The sequence below is a fragment of the Myotis davidii genome, unplaced genomic scaffold, assembly GCF_000327345.1.
Source record: "Myotis davidii unplaced genomic scaffold, ASM32734v1 scaffold394, whole genome shotgun sequence".
In the NCBI taxonomy this organism is placed as follows: domain Eukaryota; kingdom Metazoa; phylum Chordata; class Mammalia; order Chiroptera; family Vespertilionidae; genus Myotis; species Myotis davidii.
Genome location: NW_006287548.1, coordinates 4183935 through 4204308, shown reverse-complemented (window position 1 = coordinate 4204308; position 20374 = coordinate 4183935). Strand labels below are relative to the sequence as shown.

General features: G+C 38.1%; 1 protein-coding gene across 8 annotated transcripts in view; it reads right to left on the bottom strand.

Annotated features, from left to right (window-relative positions):
- PIKFYVE (phosphoinositide kinase, FYVE finger containing) overlaps window positions 1-20374 on the bottom strand; it is a 65288-nt gene that overhangs the window by 6366 nt on the left and 38548 nt on the right. For 7 of the 8 annotated variants that reach the window (XR_435432.2, XM_006759440.2, XM_006759444.2 and 4 more), the window contains 16 exons: window positions 19545-19645; window positions 17691-17762; window positions 16908-17079; window positions 14896-15074; window positions 13352-13465; window positions 12847-12955; window positions 12588-12742; window positions 11495-11585; window positions 10307-10367; window positions 9117-9254; window positions 7989-8109; window positions 6180-6275; window positions 4916-4999; window positions 3756-3853; window positions 1997-2161; window positions 600-659 (listed from right to left, as the gene is read on the bottom strand). Coding sequence is in view for 7 of the 8 variants with exons in the window: in XM_006759440.2 (XP_006759503.1) it covers window positions 600-659; window positions 1997-2161; window positions 3756-3853; window positions 4916-4999; window positions 6180-6275; window positions 7989-8109; window positions 9117-9254; window positions 10307-10367; window positions 11495-11585; window positions 12588-12742; window positions 12847-12955; window positions 13352-13465; window positions 14896-15074; window positions 16908-17079; window positions 17691-17762; window positions 19545-19645 (1816 nt within the window). In the remaining variant the exon portion in view is untranslated. The remainder of the gene's footprint in view (window positions 1-599; window positions 660-1996; window positions 2162-3755; window positions 3854-4915; window positions 5000-6179; window positions 6276-7988; window positions 8110-9116; window positions 9255-10306; window positions 10368-11494; window positions 11586-12587; window positions 12743-12846; window positions 12956-13351; window positions 13466-14895; window positions 15075-16907; window positions 17080-17690; window positions 17763-19544; window positions 19646-20374) is intronic. The other variant, XM_006759443.2, reaches the window with a different exon arrangement.

Sequence of the window (20374 nt, the reverse complement as noted above, 5' to 3'; positions counted from 1 at the left end):
CTTGTCCAATTCCACACCTCCCACCAAACACAGCCATTTAATTTTCTCCACAATAGTGTTTTTCATGTTAAGCCTACTATATCCCTGTTCATCATAATCTTGTTAAAGTGATTTTTAGAGAGGATTAGAGAGCTCCTAATGACCACCCTTCCATATTTACATAAAAGTCAAACATAATATAAGACCCATTTCTGACTTTATACTGGTTACTGTATTTTCATCATTGTACTTTTACATATGGTATATAATATTCTGGGTAATAAGTTTTTAGCACCCACACACATACACACAATTCTAGATACCTTGTCAAGACTCTATGGCTCCAGATTACACAATAAGTAATTATTAAAACATTAGAAATTATAATTTAAGGGTTAAAAATTATCATTTCAATTAAGTGTAAAAATTAACTTTCTTTGTAAGTGAATAACGTATATTTCATGAACGAGATTGAAACTAATTAAAACTACATCAGCACACAGACTTAATATTCAAGGAATAGAATACTTATCTAGAATGTAACTGAAAACTTCAAATAATAGAGTTTGCTCAACTATAGTCCCTGGGCCTAAATCAACAACATTTTATCTCATACTTACGGAGCTCCACATGAGGATTCGTGAGTTGTTTCTTTTGTGCATCTCCTCCATCAACTTCATCTGAAAAGTTTAATATCATTAGTCAAGCCAAAATTTTAGTTATCACTTCATTTTGTCTGTTCTTTCTCCCCTGACATAACAATAAAAACGGACCCTCTTTATCTTAGCCAAGTCGCTCTCATGCATGCACTGTATACAACTTTTATTGTAAAGTATTACAATAATAGTTTATAATAAAAATGTGTGTACCTTTTGCAAGATCAATTTTCAAATTAAAAAATAGAGACTTTAGGGTAAAGAATAATTTTGCTTATACTTCAGTGATTCCTATAATAGCAATATACTAACTCAGCTCTTACATCAAGATTTTCTATTCAGAGTTTATGACCAGTTTCCCCCATGCGGGGAATAATACTTCTCCAATGGTTTGTGGTTCTTTCTATATCATATACTAAAATATTTATAATACATAAAATATACTAGTGTCTTCTTCAGAGCTACTTTTGTTTTATATTTGACTGATCTGTGTGGCACACCTACTGACAGATCCAGTTTAATTACTGTAGATTAGGAATATTTTTAACATCTAGAATAAGTCATCCTTCAAGTTTCATATTTCAAAATTATTTTTTCCAAAGCACCAAAGCCCTCCAAGGATCTGAGCTCAATAGCAGCTTATAGAATACTAAACAAGTATCTTAAAATAATAATGAAGATTTATCAGGCAGTTGCTATTTTTTAAATAAACTACTAAATTCATGATCTAATCGACTACCAATGTATTTGAGCCAGATGTTAAAGTATTTTACTAAGTCACAATTACTCAATTTGCCAACACATACATAAAAACAGCCAGACAGTAAGTAACTGAATGGGTGTGCTTATGTTCCAAAACAACTTTAGTTACAAAAACAGGTCAGCAAAGGCTGCTAACTCCTGGTCTAACTCCAGACTCAAACACAATCAGCTAGACATATGTCCTAACTATCAAATGAAGGTGGACAGCAATAGCCTCAACCGTGCAGGGACTGGAAAGAACATCTGAGGGGTTAGTGGAAGAGAACCATTTGAATATATACTGTGAGCTGCATGTGAGACACATGTCTTACATGTGTAATGTCATGTAAACCTTAGGAGACATTGATTGCTTTTTGCCACATTACAGGTGGGGAGGGAAGGATTTCTGACTCTACCTCGCAGTAAGTGATTGCAATGACATCGGAAACCAGCGGACTCTCCAAGTGCCATGCTCTTCCACTCTACCACCCTGAGTGTGAGGAGTGAGGGGCCCTGATTTCAGTAGTAAGAATCATCTACTTACAGCTCTAAGGAAATAAGCAACTAAACTATGTCAATCAAAGCTTAGAGTAAGCATGCTCGGTCTCCCTTTAACACACCTGGAGGCTCGATGCCTTGATTCTCTGTCCCCTCCTTGCCCGTCTGCCCGACCTGGTAGTAAGCGCTATCTGCCCCACGTAAGGTCTCTCTCTTCTGGGAGGAGAGATCAGGGCTTTTCCCTGCCGTCCCTCGGAAGAAGGACAACATTCCAGAAGCCTTTTTGGCTAAAAATAAGAGGCAACATATTAAGTACTGGTCACTACAGGTGGAAAAATTAAAATTTTCAACTCATTTCTTTATTTGCAGTAACCATTTTCTAAGGATAATAAATATTAGTAACACTGATACTTTCATTTGCACAGATTATTATTCCATAATTTTTATGAGTTTGGGGAGGGCAGTCGAGCACTCTTATTAACAGAAACAGAAAAAGAACAATGGTCAGATAGCTATGTATCAAAAGGTGAGAAATTCTAATAAAACCTTTGAAAAATATATTTCCAAGGCAGTCATAACATCTTAAGCAACAAGATTAAGTTAGGGCTGAATTGTTATAGCATTACAATTAAAACTAACTCAAAAAACATTATGAGCTATGGGAATTCAAAGTTAACATCATTATATCATTTGTGTTCTTACATTTTAATACAACAAAATATGAGTTTGTTTTTTAACATTTTTTCAGAAAGTAGGTAGTATGGGATGGCCAAAAATATTACTAAAGTTTGCTCTATACTTTTATTCTTAGTTTTGAGCTTAATACATATGATCTATGAGCTTAGTATATATGATTTTAATCTTGGACATTTACAATCTATAAGATCCTTATCAAATGTTAATCATAAAGTGCTTACTTTAGGATGTTAGAAATCAGAATGGCCTCCTTTATATCTAATCCTACCTTGTTCCTTGCTAACTGAACTTCAATTCAAGGAGGGGAGTTGGGCAACCATGTGAACAGCCCCAGGAAATGAATGATTTGCATAAGCCGACTAGGACATGCGCATCACTCTCTCAGTCTCCTTTGCAGGGAGGGGTGGCCATGTGAAGCAGTCCTAGCTAATGAACCTGAAGGGGAGGTCTCTGCTTTGCTAGTAAAAGGGAATGGCTGCAGCTTATACCTCCCTTCTTTCTGCCTCAAATAAAGATGTTCAGTGGAACATTTCCAACCATGAGTAAAACTTAAGAGAATCGTAGAAAAACTAACTACCCCTATGCTGTCATGACAATGGTGACTTGCTAAACCACTGCCAGCAACTACCTACCTGCAGACGTTATTTTAGAAAAATAAACTGCCACTTGTTTAAACCCCAACAGCCATGAGTTTTCTGTTACTTGTAGTGGATACATTCTTAACTGACAAAGACCCAAGTTCAAATTCCAATTCTCCAGTAGCTGTATAGTAATCTTGAACAAATTGCTTAACTTAATTTAAACTTCCTTTTGGGAAAATTGGGATATGGTAAATAACTCTTATTTGGTTACTGTGTGGATTAAAGGAGATAATACATAAGAAGTTCTTTGCACAATGCCAACAACACTATAAAACAACAAAGATGTTGCTGTTATATTTCTTAGGTTGTACACTTTAAACTGAAAGCGTAGGTGGGAAGGCAGGTCCTGCTGGCTTTTGCATAGACCTAAGAGTCTCTAGGAGTTCCAAAGTCAATAAACAAGAATCAAACAATAGCAAACTATGTATAAAGAAGGATATACAAGAAATTTTCAGCCCATATTGTATATCAAAGACCAGAATAAATTCTTGCCCACAATTACAAACAAAACTAATAATAACTCCTTCTCCATTTGCAATCTTACTTGGCTGTGGTTCTGCTTCTGCTGTGCGGTTTGTCTGTCCTCCACTGCTCTCGGGTAATCTAATGGGGCTGCTGCTCTTTGGTCTGCTGTCTAAAGTACTAAAAATGAAAAAACAGAAGAAAAGTTGGTTTTACACTATTCAGACAGAAAATAGCAAGTACTCTGATTCCTGCATTAATCTACTCCCCACCTACCTCACTCACAATAGCATAAATCTGATTCATGACTTATATACACACAGGGTAGAACATGGAAAAAGAAGTCTTGAAATGTCTATTGGACTTCAGAAAAAGAAAGTAAAATATTATAACTATAAATATGTGTGGAAAAATATGAGAGCATAAATTTTAATAATATTTTTCCCAAGTCCGTTAGTGTTATATTAGCATCTATAAGTCAAACAATTACAGAAAATACCAATTTCCCATTTCTCATGCTAGTCATCATAATATATAATTCAAGTAAAATTCTGTCACATTAGTAAAGTTGGAAAACCTATTCCAATAAGAATAAAAATAATGAACCTATGACAATTTCGGTCCAAATGCCAGAATCGGTTTGGGGGTTATTGTTTTGTTTTAATTATTAGGATCTTTAATTATTATGGAAAGTTCACAAATATTTTTAAGTTATAAAGACAAACAGTTGGTTACTAATTTCAGGTTAATATTTTTTAAAATGAAAACAAAGAGAATTAAAACTGTTAAAAGTTTAAAACTGCAGTATACATTGAACTTCTATGGCAATCATCTGAACCAGTGGTTCTCAACCTGTGGGTCGTGACCCCTCTGGCGGTCGAACGACCCTTTCACAGGGGTCGCCTAAGACCATCCTGCATATCAGATATTTACATTACGATTCATAACAGTAGCAACATTACAGTTATGAAGTAGCAACGAAAATAATTTTATGGTTGGGTCACAACATGAGGAACTGTATTTAAAGGGCCAGAAGGTTGAGAACCACTGAACAGTATCCAAAGAAACAGTTTAAGATCTTTTGCTACATTTGAATTTTGTCCTATCAATTATTAGCTAAAATATAAGTGTGGGTCCTAGAAACGTTCATATTGATAAAAGTGAATTATTTATCATTTATTGAGAATTTAGAAAATGATGGCACAGCCACATTAGAACAGACTCCACTCAATCGCAGGTCACCTGGTGGTGGGAGGCCCTTCTTCGGCACTGCTCCGCGGGCTCACTTTGGACAACTCCTCTAAGGCGTTCCGGTATTCTTTACAACTGAGGGTAGAAACAGGTTGAGAAATGTTAAACATTAAGCCCTCCTTTTAAAATAAATCATATACTTTCACATAAGCTCTGCACTATGAAAACACAATCATTAGAAGTATCTCTAAGGAAACAAACACATTTAACTAACCAAAGTAATCAAGTAGAAACTTCATGGAGGTCAATGTCTTCAGAGAGAATACAAAATACAACCCAACACACCAACCAGTATCAATATCCTAAAAAAGACTATGAAAGCCTGCATACTGACACTTATCAAATGCGTGTAGGGGCTCAAAGCTGACTTAAAAGTATGCAGCTTCAGGGTTTAGATAATAGAGAGGGAAGGAACTTGAGAGCGCTTTTCTAGTTAAAGGTACTGAACTTTACCCAGAAAAATTTTTATGTTGCATTGGCCGAAAAAAAATCCAACTCTTGGACTAGAAGTCTGGGGACCCTGATTGAGATTAAAGCAAATGTCAGGGAACAAGAGCTTCTTTAAGACCCATGATAACTGTGGGCACATAAATCGGTTAAGGCATCGGAACAGTATTGCTTTAAGAAACATCACCTGTTAAGTGTGGGAAGCAGGAAGGAAACGAATGAAGAGTATAAAAGACGATACTCAGATGAAAAATGGCAGATACGTTCTAAGTATTATGTCAATAAGTATATTGAAGGAAGGGATACAACAGTTACATACTATAAGACAGAAAGTGGTTAGAGGATAGAAGGATTAGTAAGTAGCTTGCCTAGTATCCTGTAATACCCTGGCTGGTAGTTCAGTTGGTTAGAACATTGTCCCGATAAGCCAAGGTTGCAGGTTAGATCCCCAGTCAGGGCACATACAGGATTAGACCAATGAGTGCATAAATAAGTGAGACAAATCAATGTTTCTCTTTCTTTCTCCCTCTCTCCCTCCCTTTCCCCCCTCTTATCTCTCCTTTTCCTGCCTTTCCTCTAAAATCAACAAAAAATTTTTAAAAAAAGAATCATTCTGTAATTAGTTGGGTAAAGAGTACATCTTCAGATACAATGAAAATAAGCTACCTCACCCAAAGAGTATATACGCTTTTACTATATTTCATCTTTTGCTCTAGTCTATGTGACAGATATCAACAGTAAGGCAATTAATAAATATACAAAAAATATAAAAATATAATCATAGGTGAAAAAGCCCTAAGAATAATACCTGAGAGCAAAAGCAATGATGGAGCTGGGCTCCTTCTCACAGACCGCAATGGGCACCCGTTCGTGTTCATACATTAAGTAGTGTTTATCTGGATCGCTGTTCAAGATTTTCAAATACATAAATAAGAACAAAATTAGCAAAAAATCAAATATACAATTAACACGTTGCAAGTAAATCTCAGGACAATCTTAACTACAGACTGCCTAATTATAAGAATATAATTAAGTAAAGCCAAAATGTATACAAAACTTGTATCAAAGAGCCAAAGGGGGGAAAACGAAAAAAAAAAAAAAAAGAGCCGAAGAAAATATATCAACAGAAAAGTTTTAAAGGCAATTGAAAATTATCAGAATTAGTTTTCAAATCAGAGGGCTCAGAATAGTCACTCCAAAATAAGCTTTTCCACACTGGCAAGACTTTAGACCATATTTATCTCAAAGAGGGTTTACAATGAACAGCAGAAGTGTGAAAGATTTTGTTCTACTATAAGCTTGAAAGAAAAGTCTGCTAGGAATTATGGAAACGTAATACTAGTCCAACAAGAAATAAATAACAACTTTGCTCTCCTATCAGCATGTGGAAACTCAATGGAGTTTTAACCCAAATCTTGCTCCCCCAACTTCCACCCGAAACCCCCTACAGAAACATTCATTCATTTGTCTGAGAACTAATGGGCTAGATGCACAATATTAAGAAAAACTATTACTAAGCATCTGACTTGTGCAAGATGTTAACAATACAACTGTGAAAAAAATAGGAATGGCAGAGTTTATAGTACAGCAAGGTAAAGAAACAAGTAATCCTATAAAAAATATAATTACCGTCTGTGGTAAGTGCCATGAGGGAATCATAAGTGTGTACAACAGAGACCTACGCTGGTTGGGGCAGGGAGCTGGGGGGAGAGTCTACTAAGGTTTTCAGAGAAACAATGCAGGGGAGTTAATGACTAAGAAGAAAGTGAGGGTATGTGCAATAACCATAAAACAAGAGGGACCATAACCCTGTGAAGAAACTAAGACATCTGAGTCTAAAGCAGAGAAAACAGCACCTTTACACATGACTATTATACAGGGTGGGGCAAAGTGGGTTTAGAGTTGTACGTGAAACGCAGTTTATTCTTGTATTATTTATTGTAGTATTCTCCACATGAATAACTGTAAACCTACTTTTGCCCATCCCTGTAGAAAGATTACTGTATCGTGAGTCTCGGCTTGTCTCTCCCCCAAGACTGTGAGAACGCCTGAGAGAAGTTTAATAAACACATAATTCAGTTAAGAAAAAGTCCTTATTAAGCAGCATCTGACAACCAAACAGGTCAATGAGCAGAAGAAAAACTCTCACAGCCAGTCTATATATTTTCCCACTGTGAGCAAGCCCAGTACAAACAAGGTCACATGAACACTTTATGGGCCATTGTAATTCATCACACCTGTTAGAAAAGAACGGTGTCCCAGCAACTTATTGGATCAATAATATCATCTTTGTATATAATCAGCAATATGTTTTTAGGATTATGAGATATAGCAATATATCTTAAAATATATAAACAATTATTTTCAGAATCAGTATCTTAAGCAACATTAGTTAATCCTTTTTCATCTATTCATCTATTATATAACAATGGTGTCGTACAAATTACATTATACCAAAAGACATCTCTTTTACTATGACGAAATGTATTCTAGGGTTGAGAAATAGATATACAGTCAAGTAAGCACATTTAAATATAGAGAGAGTAAATCTAGGTAGATTTTTTTAATGAAGTAAAAACAAAACCACTCAACAGCCACTGGCCTTTATAATACTCACAAAGGAAACGGAATGGGGTTATAGCTGTTTCCTGGAAGCAAATTTGCAAAGATGGCCTTCATGGTTGATTTTTCCTTCACCTGGCTGTCTGTGGATCCCAGCAAATGTCCATCAAACACGTCTAAGATGAAAAATATTCTACTTATATGTTAATATTCAAGAGAGTTTTAAAAAAGTATAAAGCATCAATTTCATTTCCGTTTTGGAACTCAGATGTAGGCACAGGATAATTACCAGTGATGGTGTAAATTTCCGATCTGGAATAACAATTATTATAGAATGAATCAGAAAGCAACAATGAAGCATACACAGCACTGACTCCAAGGGGTTCACTCTTTTACACTTTAACGTTTCTGACACTGAGATCCACCTACAAGCGATGGCAGAGGCCAGGCAGCAGTCACGATGGAATTACTGCCTGAGTATGAACTCAGCTCTTCACGTTGCCACTGCAACTCAATTCTGTGTACTGTGGCTATTCCACATGAGATTAACTGCACCTAAAAAATTATTTTTAAGGTATTTTTAAGGAAGTAGTTGCTGCTTAAATAGAAAGCAAGGAAGAAGAGAAGCAATGCATAGATTTGCTATTAATGCAATACCTATTTGTTGTTGGAGAAATGGCTGCAATTTTTCTTATTTTCTTACAAGGCAACAATCATGTGCTTTATGGGACTTAAGAAAGTAATACCCCCAGAAGGTAGATAAAGCTGAATAATGTTTTGTTATTGAGATATTTACATGTCACATAGAGAACTGAAGAGGTGACAAGGTAAAAAGCTATAGTTAAGAGAGCATATTCAATAGCATAAAATGTGTAAAGTCTAAGACAGCGGTTCTCAACCTGTGGGTCGTGACCCCTTTGGCGGTCGAACAACCCTTTCACAGGGGTCACCTAAGATCATCGTGCATATCAGGTATTTACATTATGATTCATAACAGTAACAACATTACAGTTATGAAGTAGCAACAAAAATAATTTTATGGTTGGGTCACAACATGAGGAACTGTATTTAAAGGGCCAGAAGGTTCAGAATCACTGTTAAGGGATAAGAGAGCATTGTGTCAAAGCATTCAGAGTGCTTTTCTCTTTGGGATGAAATGCAGGGAAAGTGACCGGAGCTGTACCTTCGGAAACGCTGGCTGAGTCCAGTTCTGGCGGCCCTCCCCCCGCCGGCTCAGGCATCGCTTCAGGGGGAGTAGGCAGCTGCAGGTGGACAGAACTGGTGGAGCTCTGACTGGACAGGTTGCTTAGGAAGCGGTCCTCTGCAGAAAAGCACAGCTTAGATGAGTCATGTGGAAACATGAAGTCCATTTCTACCTGATCGCAATGCTTTTAAAAAGCCAACTCACAGTTTTACCTCAAAAACCAAAGTATTTCAGCTTCCTAAAAATTAGGCCATTTTAGTGCATATTTTAGATATGGGTACAAAAATTCAGACAGGCTATATGACTTGACTATGACCAGATCTTAACCAAGTCGGACTCCTACCAATATTCTTTGCAATAGACCATAATGCAAAGTTATGTTTATTAGTTCAATTTAATAGAGAATGAAATTATTACACTATTGGAAAAGATTATACGCCACCTTCTCAGGGGGGAAAATTCACTTAATTATAATAGAAAAATGCAAAGAACTATATGAGCTGAGCTCTTGTTCTACAAAGATGGTCTAAGTAAGAACCTAGACAATTTGCTAGGATGCCACCAAGTTATTCAATGAAATATTGTGAAAGACAGCTAAAATCTAGAAAAAATTTTAGTGACATAAAAACCTAATTAAACTTTGTAAGACGTTTGCACTGAAACCTGGGGGCTGACTTTGGAACTAGCAAAGCAGACATTCAGTCTCCTTTTTCCTTCTTGTTCTTCCCCTAACAGCTGTCTTCTCTGTTTATTGTTTATTTTGAGCTCCTAATTTCTCTCCTTGAAATATACTTTATAATAATCTTAAACTGATAAAGCTACAATCAAAGTAATTGTCAAAATTAGCAGTAAAAAACAACCACTAGACCAGTGATGGCGAACCTTTTGAGCTCAGCGTGTCAGCATTTTGAAAAACCCTAACTTAACTCTGGTGCCATGTCACATATAGAAATTTTTTGATATATGCAACCATAGTAAAACAAAGACTTATATTTTTGATATTTATTTTATATATTTAAATGCCATTTAACAAAGAAGAAGCAACCAAAAAAATGAGTTCGCGTGTCACCTCTGACACGTGTGTCATAGGTTCGCCATCACTGCACTAGACTAATAATAATAATGTCTTTAAATCTAATGGCAGGTGATCACTAGGCTCAAGGACCAACCTTTTTCTCCATTCGGAAGCCCTGGAGAAACATTCCGTGGAGGTGCATCCACCGTGCTTATCTGTAGAGAAGAAAACACTTTGTTCTTAAGGGAACACTAAAACTTTTAACCAAGTGAATCTTAAGTTTTCTGGTCTCATGACCCCTTCAACCCTTAAGAATTATTAAGACACTCAGCTTTTATGTAAGTTATATCTTCAAATTTTACCTTATTAGAAATTAAAACTGAAAGTTTCAGGATATGCATTTATTAATTCATTTAAAAATAACAAACCCACTATATATTAACATAAATAACACACTTTAATTAAAAATAGCTCTTTTCAAAAAATTGGTAATAGAGGCATTGTTTTTCATTTTCACAAATACTTTAATGTATAGCTTAATAGCTTAACAGGTTAAATGCAGAAGCCAGAGATGAATCTCACCCTTGCCTTCTGTCTGATCAGAAACTTTTCCCTTCTCACTTGCATATTTACCCACATCTGCACTCCCTTCCTTTCCTTCCAACCTATTTTAGAGGTCAGCACTTCCCTCTGTCTCATCTGAGTCTTTCTTTGCTCATGGAATATATTCTCTCCGCGTTCTCACCTTCTCCACTGCATGTAAATATGCTATTACCTATATATATAAAAGCCCAGTGATTGAATATCGGAACGACCAGAATGACCAACCAGATGCTATGATGCACACTGACCACCATGGGACACATGCTCAACACAGGAGCTGCCCCCTGGTGGTCAGTGCACTCCCACAGCAGGTCGATTCCCATAGGCCATGCCCCCCCCACCAGTGCATGAATCCGTGCACGGGGCCTCTAGTGTCTATCATAAAACAAAACCTGTCCATCACCCTTTGTTTCTCTCCAGCTACCAGGTCATACTTCCTCTTCCAGAGATCATTGTCTAAAAGCTTCATGTTCATTCTGTCTACCAGTGCTTGTTGGCACCAATTCAATGCCAAAAGGAATCCCTGATTTGGGGTTTGGTGAAAAAGGAAACTTTATTCAGTGGAACACAGCTCAACTGTGATACAGCACAGCTGAAAACAGCATAGCTATGGAACAGCGCTGGGGCGAGGCAGCCCTGGGGCCAGGCCCCTCCCCAGCCAGACAGCTCTGCTCTGCTCTGTTCTGTCTGCTGAGACATCTTCCGTGGAAAGGGAAAGTGCTTCAAAACGTTTTCTTACCTTGCTTTCTTCCCCCTGTCTCAGTCTTCCAGGACTTGGAGGAACTGAAGGCCGCTTTCTACCCTTTTCCTGCTGGAAAAGGTCTTGCAACCTACAGTTAAAGGAAAAGAAGAAAACAAAGAAAATGGTTTTGTTTCTGATATCCTCAATAATGTTTACAAATTTTCTCCTTACAGCTTTGAAAACACAGTAATTAGATTTTCCTGTTTTGACTGCAGGAGTTTTAAGATTGTAGATAACTAAGACGAAGTTTTTGTTTTATTTCTAGTCAACTAATCAAGAGCTATTGCTGATTTGACTATAGATATAAAGGAACAGCAAGTTATTATAAGAGATGTCATGACATAGTACAGTGGGGCCTTGACTTACGAGTTTAATTCGTTCCGTGACGGAGCTCGTAACTCAAATTACTCGTATGTCAAATCAACAGTGAATGAGTGAGACTGATGTTGTGGCGTTCACTGTGACGTTCACTGCGCCAACTAGCGGTGGGGTATCTGAAGCTGGCTCGTAACCCGAATTTTAGCTCGCAACTCAAAGCAAAAAATTGGCCGAGAGATGGCTCGTATCTCGAAAAACTCGTTAGTCGGGACACTTGTAAGTCAAGGCCCCACTGTATTAAAAACAGGGGCTTTAGAGACCAATACATTTGGGCTCCAAGCCCAGCTCTGACAATTAGCACCTACATAACCTGAGCACACCCTTTAGTCTCTGAGAGCCATAGTTTGCTCCTCTGTAAAATGGAAATGGTATATACATTGTAGGACTCACAAGACCAAATAAGAGTGAATGTCCATCTAGTGTTTATTTAGTGCCTAGCATAACCCAAGTGCTCAATAAATGAATGCTATACTCATCTAACTGGACATTTAAATAAACACTAAAGGGAAATACTTCCCAAAATAAATATTTCAATACAAGAATATGATATACAATGATTCAGATGAGAGTCAATAAGCCCACACACTGTAACATTTGAAACAACATTAAAGACTGTTAAACGTCCATAATTACAAGGACACTTAAACTGAAGACATCATGGCAGAGCCCGTTCCGCAGTGACAGTGAAGACGCACCGGATGCCCAGTCCCACCTGCTATTCCAGGCCTGGAGCACCTCACAGAGGCTCTGCTTCTTGGCAATGAGGGACTCGAAGACCGCCTGCAGCTGCTGAGGGGCATCCACAGAGGAAGACATGAGCCTCGCCTGCACCTTCTCGATCCAGTTCTTGAACTCGCCTTCTTCCATCTACGAGAACAGGAACAACCCAGCCCGCACCTGAAACACGCCCCAACGCACCTTCCAGTGAGTTAATGGTTAGCGTTTGGGTTTCTGTCCAAGGAATGAATTACCTCCTTCTGTGCAAAGATATCTTCCATTTTTTCCTCTCTTGTTTTGCTAAATGTGTCAGTTTTCAAAGATGCCAGTCTTTCATCGATGGCAAGATAGACCTGTGAAACTCTAACAACAGAAAGAATAGTAAACACTTTATGAAAGTGCAATCAAATTTTCTAATCTCACATAAATAGAAAAAAGATGTCACACACAAAACTTTTAATGTTGTATCTAAGTAAGAATCTTATACCATTTTTCAGAACAAAAAAGACCTGAAAAGATGTACATCAAAATTTTAACAATTGTTATGTCTAAAAGGGCTCGTCTTCTTTTTAAATACTTTTATATATTGTCTACATTTTAATTTTTTATTAAATTTTTCCAAGCATATTTAACATACAATTAGAAAAATGCCATTATTTGCTTTCAAAGAAAGATAAATGAATAAACTTGATCTTTAAAATATCTGTAGATTATAGGTAGTTCTGAACAAAAAAGAACATCAAAGAAACTAAAACTTACTTTTGAAAAAAGTCCTTTAAATCCTGAAGAAGGGACACTTTTAATGGGGCCTGGCGTTTAATGAATACTTTGGGGAGTGGAACGCATACTTCAAGAAGCCTAATGGGAGAATAACTGAGAGAAGAAAACACAAGTAATAGAAAAGTGAAAAATATGTTAATATTTTGAGTAAAGGCATATCATAATGGTCAAATCCTATGAGGCATAAGAGATAAAGTTTCAATAAAATGGTCGTTTAAAACAATCAAAAATATTGGAAGCATTTGGTTTTGTTTTTTCACTGCACCATGAAGTCATCTTTTATTCCCCTAGCGGCCACCCTCCTGTGCTTTACAAACAAAATGACTGGGAGGAGACATCCTTCCTACAGGTGGCTCAGACACAGGTATTCACCACCTTCCTGGCTCCCAAGGATTCTTCAGGAGTCTTTCCACCTAGTAAATGCTCTAGCCCACTTAGGCCCTAGGTTCACGGCCAGAAAGACTTGCTTAGAAAAGGAAATAAGGTCCAATTACAGCAGGTCCTCGGGTTACGTCGGAGATCCGTTCCTACGGCGCGACCTGATTTTCGCCGTAAGTCGGAACCACCTACATAAGCACCTACGTCACTCACGTGGAGCACATGCATATTAGTAATGAAGTGAAACATTAAAAAAAATTTAAAAGATAACAATTCCTGACCTTTGCTTGTGGTAAATAAATAATAGAAAACATAAAGCACATATGTACACACGTCGAAATGACAGAACTTTTATTTTTTAATAAATGGGAGATGGCGGCGTAACCGCAAAATGATGTACATTGAGTCCAACATAATCCGAGGACTGTCTGTACAGATATTTCCTACTATGTGTCAAATGTTGTTTAAGGTGTTGAGAATAAAGCACTACACAAGGGCCAAAATTCCAGCCCCCGGGATTTAGATTTGAGTAATAAATACTTAAAATATGTACATCAGATGGTAAGTGCTATGGAAAAACATAAAGCAGGAAATGCCAAGGTGAGAGGGGGTCAGGGCAGGTGAAATCTGAACTAAAATACGCAGGAGAAAGGAAAAGCAGGCAGACAGCTAGGGAGTGGGAGGTACAAAGAGAGAAGAGCAAGTGCAAGGCTCCCAGGCAGGTGAGCAAGGGGAGAGCAGAAGGAGGTAAGAACAGGGAGGGACTGGGCAGCCAGCACATGTAGGAGCTTACAGGTCCATAATAGACGCTGGTTTTCACTCAGGGTGAAATAGACACCCATTAGAGGGTGTGGCCTGAGCTGATTTTCATTTAATAGGATCATTCTGACTAGTTCATATCATGACTCCACCGTGTGCTAGCTTTACAAGTGAGCTAATACAAGTGAGGATAATAATACCAATCTCTTAGGTTAAGGAGTAAACAGAACAATAGCACTGGAAGCTTAGCACAAGAGTATGGGCCTCTGCATTTGCAAAGGTGGGGGAACACATGCCACCCATTAATTCAATCTAGTACTGGTGGAAATGCTACAAAGCCTTCCAGGGAGTACGTGAGTGCGTAGAAGGCCGCTCTGACTTCTTACCTGAAAGATGCCACCATCTGGTTATAGGAGAAATACTGGTGATAATCATGGTGGATGGAGTGACCGCATGGCTCAGCATTGGCTCTACGAGTGTACTGGTGCCCATAAAACCTAAGCTCAAGGTATTTTGCAAATGACATGGACCAGGACTCATTGGAAAGAGCAACAACTGGTGTTACCTGAAATTTAGCATAAATCATTTGTTATCTAATCACATATTAAGAATCTTTCTTTTTAAAAAATATGTATTTTCTTTTTTTAATATAAATCTAGCATATTCTGACTACAAAAACTTGGAAAAAGAAAAAAATGTTAAAAGGAGGGTGGAGTTAGGGATGACTGGGAAGAGCAGCATCACCAGTAACCCAACCACCAATATCAATATAAAAATTATTTCCTGCAGTTAGTTTCATAATCTTTCTTTTTTTTTACCTAGCAACGGACCATAAACATGTTCCCACATCAAATACTCTTTTACAACTTGATTTTTAATGGCTGCAGAATATCCCATTATGTGGATATATGAACCAATCCTTACTGATGGGCATTTAAGTCATTTACAAGCTGTTCTTTATTTTGATGAGGCTCTAATAAACTTCCTTGTATATAAATACTTATACATACCCATAATTATCTCCTTGGAATAAATGAATGAAAGTAGTATTCAAAGAACATGGACATTTACACAGTCTTTGCCACATTCTGACAGACTGTTTTCCAAAAAAAGGACTACTAGTTTACACAACCTCGAACAGGATCCAAGTATCAATTCCCCACTCTCTTACCAATCCCAGGAATTACAAACCTTTGAAATATGATTTCTTAAGAACAAAAATAGAAACACACTTCACTGGTTTTTACTTATACTTCTTTGACTACTAATACGCAAAATTTATTTTCACAAACTACTGGCCATTTGTAAGTTGCTTTATCATGCCTTTTGCCCATTTGTAAGTAAGACTGTGCCTGGCCGGTGTGGCTCAGTGACTGAGCTTGGACCTATGAACCAGGAGGTCACAGTTCAATTCCTCGCCAGAGCAATTGCTAGGGTTGTGGGCTCAATCCCCAGTAGGGGGCATGCAGGAGGCAGCTGATCAATGATTCTCTCTCATCACTGATGTGTCTCTCTCTCTCTCCCTCTCCTTTCCTCTCTGAAATAAATCAAAAAAAAATTTTTTTTAAGGTAAGACTGAATATTGCAAGGAATGACATCATGGCTGTCTGCTTGCTACTGCGAAAGGAACTAACCAATTCTGCCCTCCTCAACCACTGACATCAGTGTAGATCAGACTGTCAATTTACCTGGAATTCCCACATGTGCCTTCCAAAGCACACTCCAAAATAAGCCAATAAAGGTACCAATGAAGTTAAATTTGGCACATGCTCAATGCAAACAATTTAAATTAAAAGTATATATTAAAACCAATATTGACACCAAATACTTCCTCTGGAGTTATCAAATACGCGCACGCACACACACACACACACACACACACACCCCAAAGGAAAAAGACATGTTCTTCTTTTCTTAAGAATGTACATGAAAAACCAGTGGAGATGAATTTAAACATGGCCTCATCTGTAGAAATGTTGCTATAAGCTCCAACTTACACAAACATCCCAGCATATAAACAGCTACCAATCTGTCTCCTCCCCTAGAGAACAAGGAGTCCTGTACATTGCTCTTTTTCATTCCTAGGGCCTAACATAGTATCGGGAACATAGATAGTGCCAAATCAGTGTTTGCTGAACGAATAAACAAACATAACTGAGAACTGTCAAGACATAATCTCCATATATTTTACTAGACAAGGTATCTATATTGTTTATAATGACCAATAAATTCTAAAATAGAATCTTCAAGAAACAAACATGAAATGGAACATACAACACTAGAAGGTAAATAAATATGAACCCAATGACAAATAACACATTCAACATAACAGACCACCTTCCCTCACAAAAAAAGAATAGTGAATACCCTATGAAATATAGCCACAGAGTCCATTAACCTGTTTGCAGATCCTGCACCAGGAATAGGTGAGAATTGTATGTTGATATCCAGGTACTGGAGAATCCAGCTCCTTCAGGATGATCTGCACACAGCCTTGGCCATGGACAAAGCGCCGGACATGATGCACCATGGGGGTATCACAGAACATGCTAGGACACTGGTAAGAAGGCCTTTGACAAAAAAGAAAGTCCTCACATTAACCATAAAACTGAAAAGCAATGTGTAATGCATAATACAGTCAAATCCACTGTCAAGAAAGTGCAGCGTCCTCTCTAGAGTAAGAATGATTGGTGGACGGTCTGCGGGGCTCCACTTAAAAGCACTGCTTGGGCCGATAGCTGAACACCCTGCCTTCAACTACAATCCGTTTGGTAAGCACCTTCTATTTGCTGAGCATTCCTAAAACTCCTTCCATTTCTGGAGCTTGTTATTCCCTATAAAGGGGGCTGGTAAAGATCAAATTACTTGCTCTTTGAAATATAAATAGCAGATGATAGCACTAAGGCTTAAACCTGAGATCCTATGCTTCTTTTGCTTCTCACTGGAATTACTATAAAAACAAATCCTAAAAAAAAAAAAAAAAAAAATCGTAGGGTTGGCAGGATAATTAGATGGGCAAAGATTTGAGGAATGAACTGGATAATAGTGTATGGAATAGACTACTTCTTTGCATGTGGCATGAAAGTGAAGGCCACGCTACAATAAACTCATGTTTATGTTTTAGGTTGAAATTCCGGGCAAAAAAGCACAAGTGGAACATAAAGTGAAAATATATTCTTACCTGAAACAGTATCTCTCTAAAAATATTCCTAATGTAAGATCATTCTTTCCATAAAACTCCATTGTTACAATCCTAAAGAAAGAGATCACTTTTAGTAATGTATCATGAGACTTAGCACACAGCAAAGAATTCATGAGACACACTGTCTACTAGATGTGCTTATGATATAGTACTGATGCAGGTAATGTTCTCTTGTTACAGAACAGGTTTTGCGACGAGTTTCGACTAGCTACACTTTAGCATCTTATCCACACCCAGTCCCTTAGTATCTTATGAAACTATTTAATCAGGATGATTATAATATTAAATGAGTACACGTCTCTTTTACAGAGCTTTAAGCCCTGTCAACACAAAATGGGATCCTGCCTCCTGCTCTCTAGTCCACCCTTACTGAGCCTGGTGAACTGCAGCTCAAATTCCTCCAGTAGAGCCAATTCTTCACTTTAATTCTAATTTATAAATGCCCAAAGGAGTTTAGCTGACCAGTGTTGAAGCCCCCATCTTATTCAATCCTTGACCTAAGGAGCCCAGACAGCTGGAGAGAACATTCCCTGCCTCTCCCAGCCCGTCAACTGCTGATACTAGAAGAATCCCTGGTCTCACTGGCAGAAATAGGTGTTTCTGGTGTCCAAAGTGAAAATATGAGATATATTTTGTCATGGAAACAGTGCTCCAAAAACAAGCAGTTACATTCCACAGTATTTTTAAAATTAAAGATAACTATGTAATAACTAGGCTTTGGGACTACCATTTCAAACAAATCACTTATATATAAATATACTACAGGCCCAGTGCATGAAATTCCTGCACTTGGGGGGCGGGGGTGGTGAGGGGGATGTGCTCAACCCAGACTGTGCCCTCTTGCAGCCCTCAGGGGATGTCCAACTGCCACGGAGGCAGGAGAGGCTCCTGCCACCCCAGCCGCGAGCCCAGCTTCTGGCTGAGCAGCGCTTCCCCTGTGGGATCGGGCTGAAACTAACTCTCCAACATCCCCTGAGAAGTCCCAGATTGCAAGAGGGCGCAGACCAGGCAGAGGGACCCCAGTGGTGCACGGACCAGGGCTGGGGAGAGACATGGAGGTTGGCCAGCTGGGGAGGGACGGTGGGAGGGCTCCAGGGTGTGTCCAGCCCAGCTCACTCGGTCCCGATCAGCCAGACAGCCAGACCCCAGCAGCAAACTAACCTACCAGTCGGAGTGTCTGCCCCTGGTGGTCAATGCACGTTATAGCGACTGGTCAACTGTCTGCCCCCCTAGTGGTCAGTCCATGTCATAGTGAGCAGTTGAGCAGCCTTAACATATCATTAGCATATTACGCTTTGATTGGTTGAACGGCCAACCATCAATTGGACACTTAACATATTAGGCTTTTATTGTGTTTGTGTGTGTGTGTGTGTGTGTGTGTGTGTGTGTGTGGATAGATAGACAAGTATAGATATATATAAATATAAAAGTTATAAAACATGTTTCTATCAATCTACTTAGAATTAAGTTTTGGAATAAAACTCAAGGCAAAGACTGTTTTTATAAAAATAATGCCTAAAGGACAACCTGCCTAAATTACATTATTGTCAAAATGCTGAAAAGTAGCTTTTGTATCTATTTCCTCACTTTTATAACAAACTTCTCTTTCAGCCTCACATTCTGTTCACTCTTAAGATATTCTCATTCACTTCTAGCCATGAATAAACAGAAATTTCATATTTAACTCACAAATTTTAGAAGTTCTATCAACTCATATATGATCATCAGCATGCCATGTACCTAAAAACAGACCCCAGAGCTGAATTTTTACTTAAAGTTACTGAATTCTGTTCTCAGGTAAAGTGCAATGGTGCAGGGGGACAGGAATCCTACCAAGGACTGACGCAGGCACTGGGGGCGTTGCTGGACTGGGCGGAGGAGCTGCTGAAGAGCACGCACAGCCTCTGGTGGTTGACAGGGTTCAGGCAGTCCACCTGCAGGAGGAGAGGATGAGCGCCCACAAATCATAACACACTCCAGGCCCAATGCTCGCTTCTAAAGCCCAACACATCCCACTCAATTCTGAAAGCCTCCTATCTGTAGGCTTCTGCTGAAGACTTAAAAGAAACTAAATATAAAGAAGAGCCGTTAGTTTTTGTGATAAAACAATCCAAAAAGTTCAAGTTAAAAATATAAATGGTTGTCTAAATAGTTTGTTTAATCTTAAATACTATTTATTTTTACAAAATAGCATTAAATTGTTTTGGAAATATACAGTTAATTAAATACGAAACAGTCTGAACTAATGGCTGGATATAACATCAATTTGAGACATTCAGATATATAAATTCCAAGGAATTTACTTATTTGTACTTTATACCTGTTTTTGATCATTTCAAAAGTAATGCCCACTCTCTGTTGAATTCAGATAATACAGAGGTAGATGGAAAAGTCCATGGAATACATAAAGCCTCTCCTCCTTTGAGGCCACCTGATCCCCACCAATGGGCAAACCTGACCGTATGGTTAAAGACCATGCATTCTTGCTACTAGCTCACACACATATACACACAGAAACCCCCACGTAAGTATACACTGGGGATTGTTTTTATAAAAATGGGATGATGCTACATCTATTAAAATACAACTTGCCTTTTAACACTTGAAAGCATACCATAGGTTCTATCTGGGCCATTAAATAAGATCCAATTCATTCTTTTTAT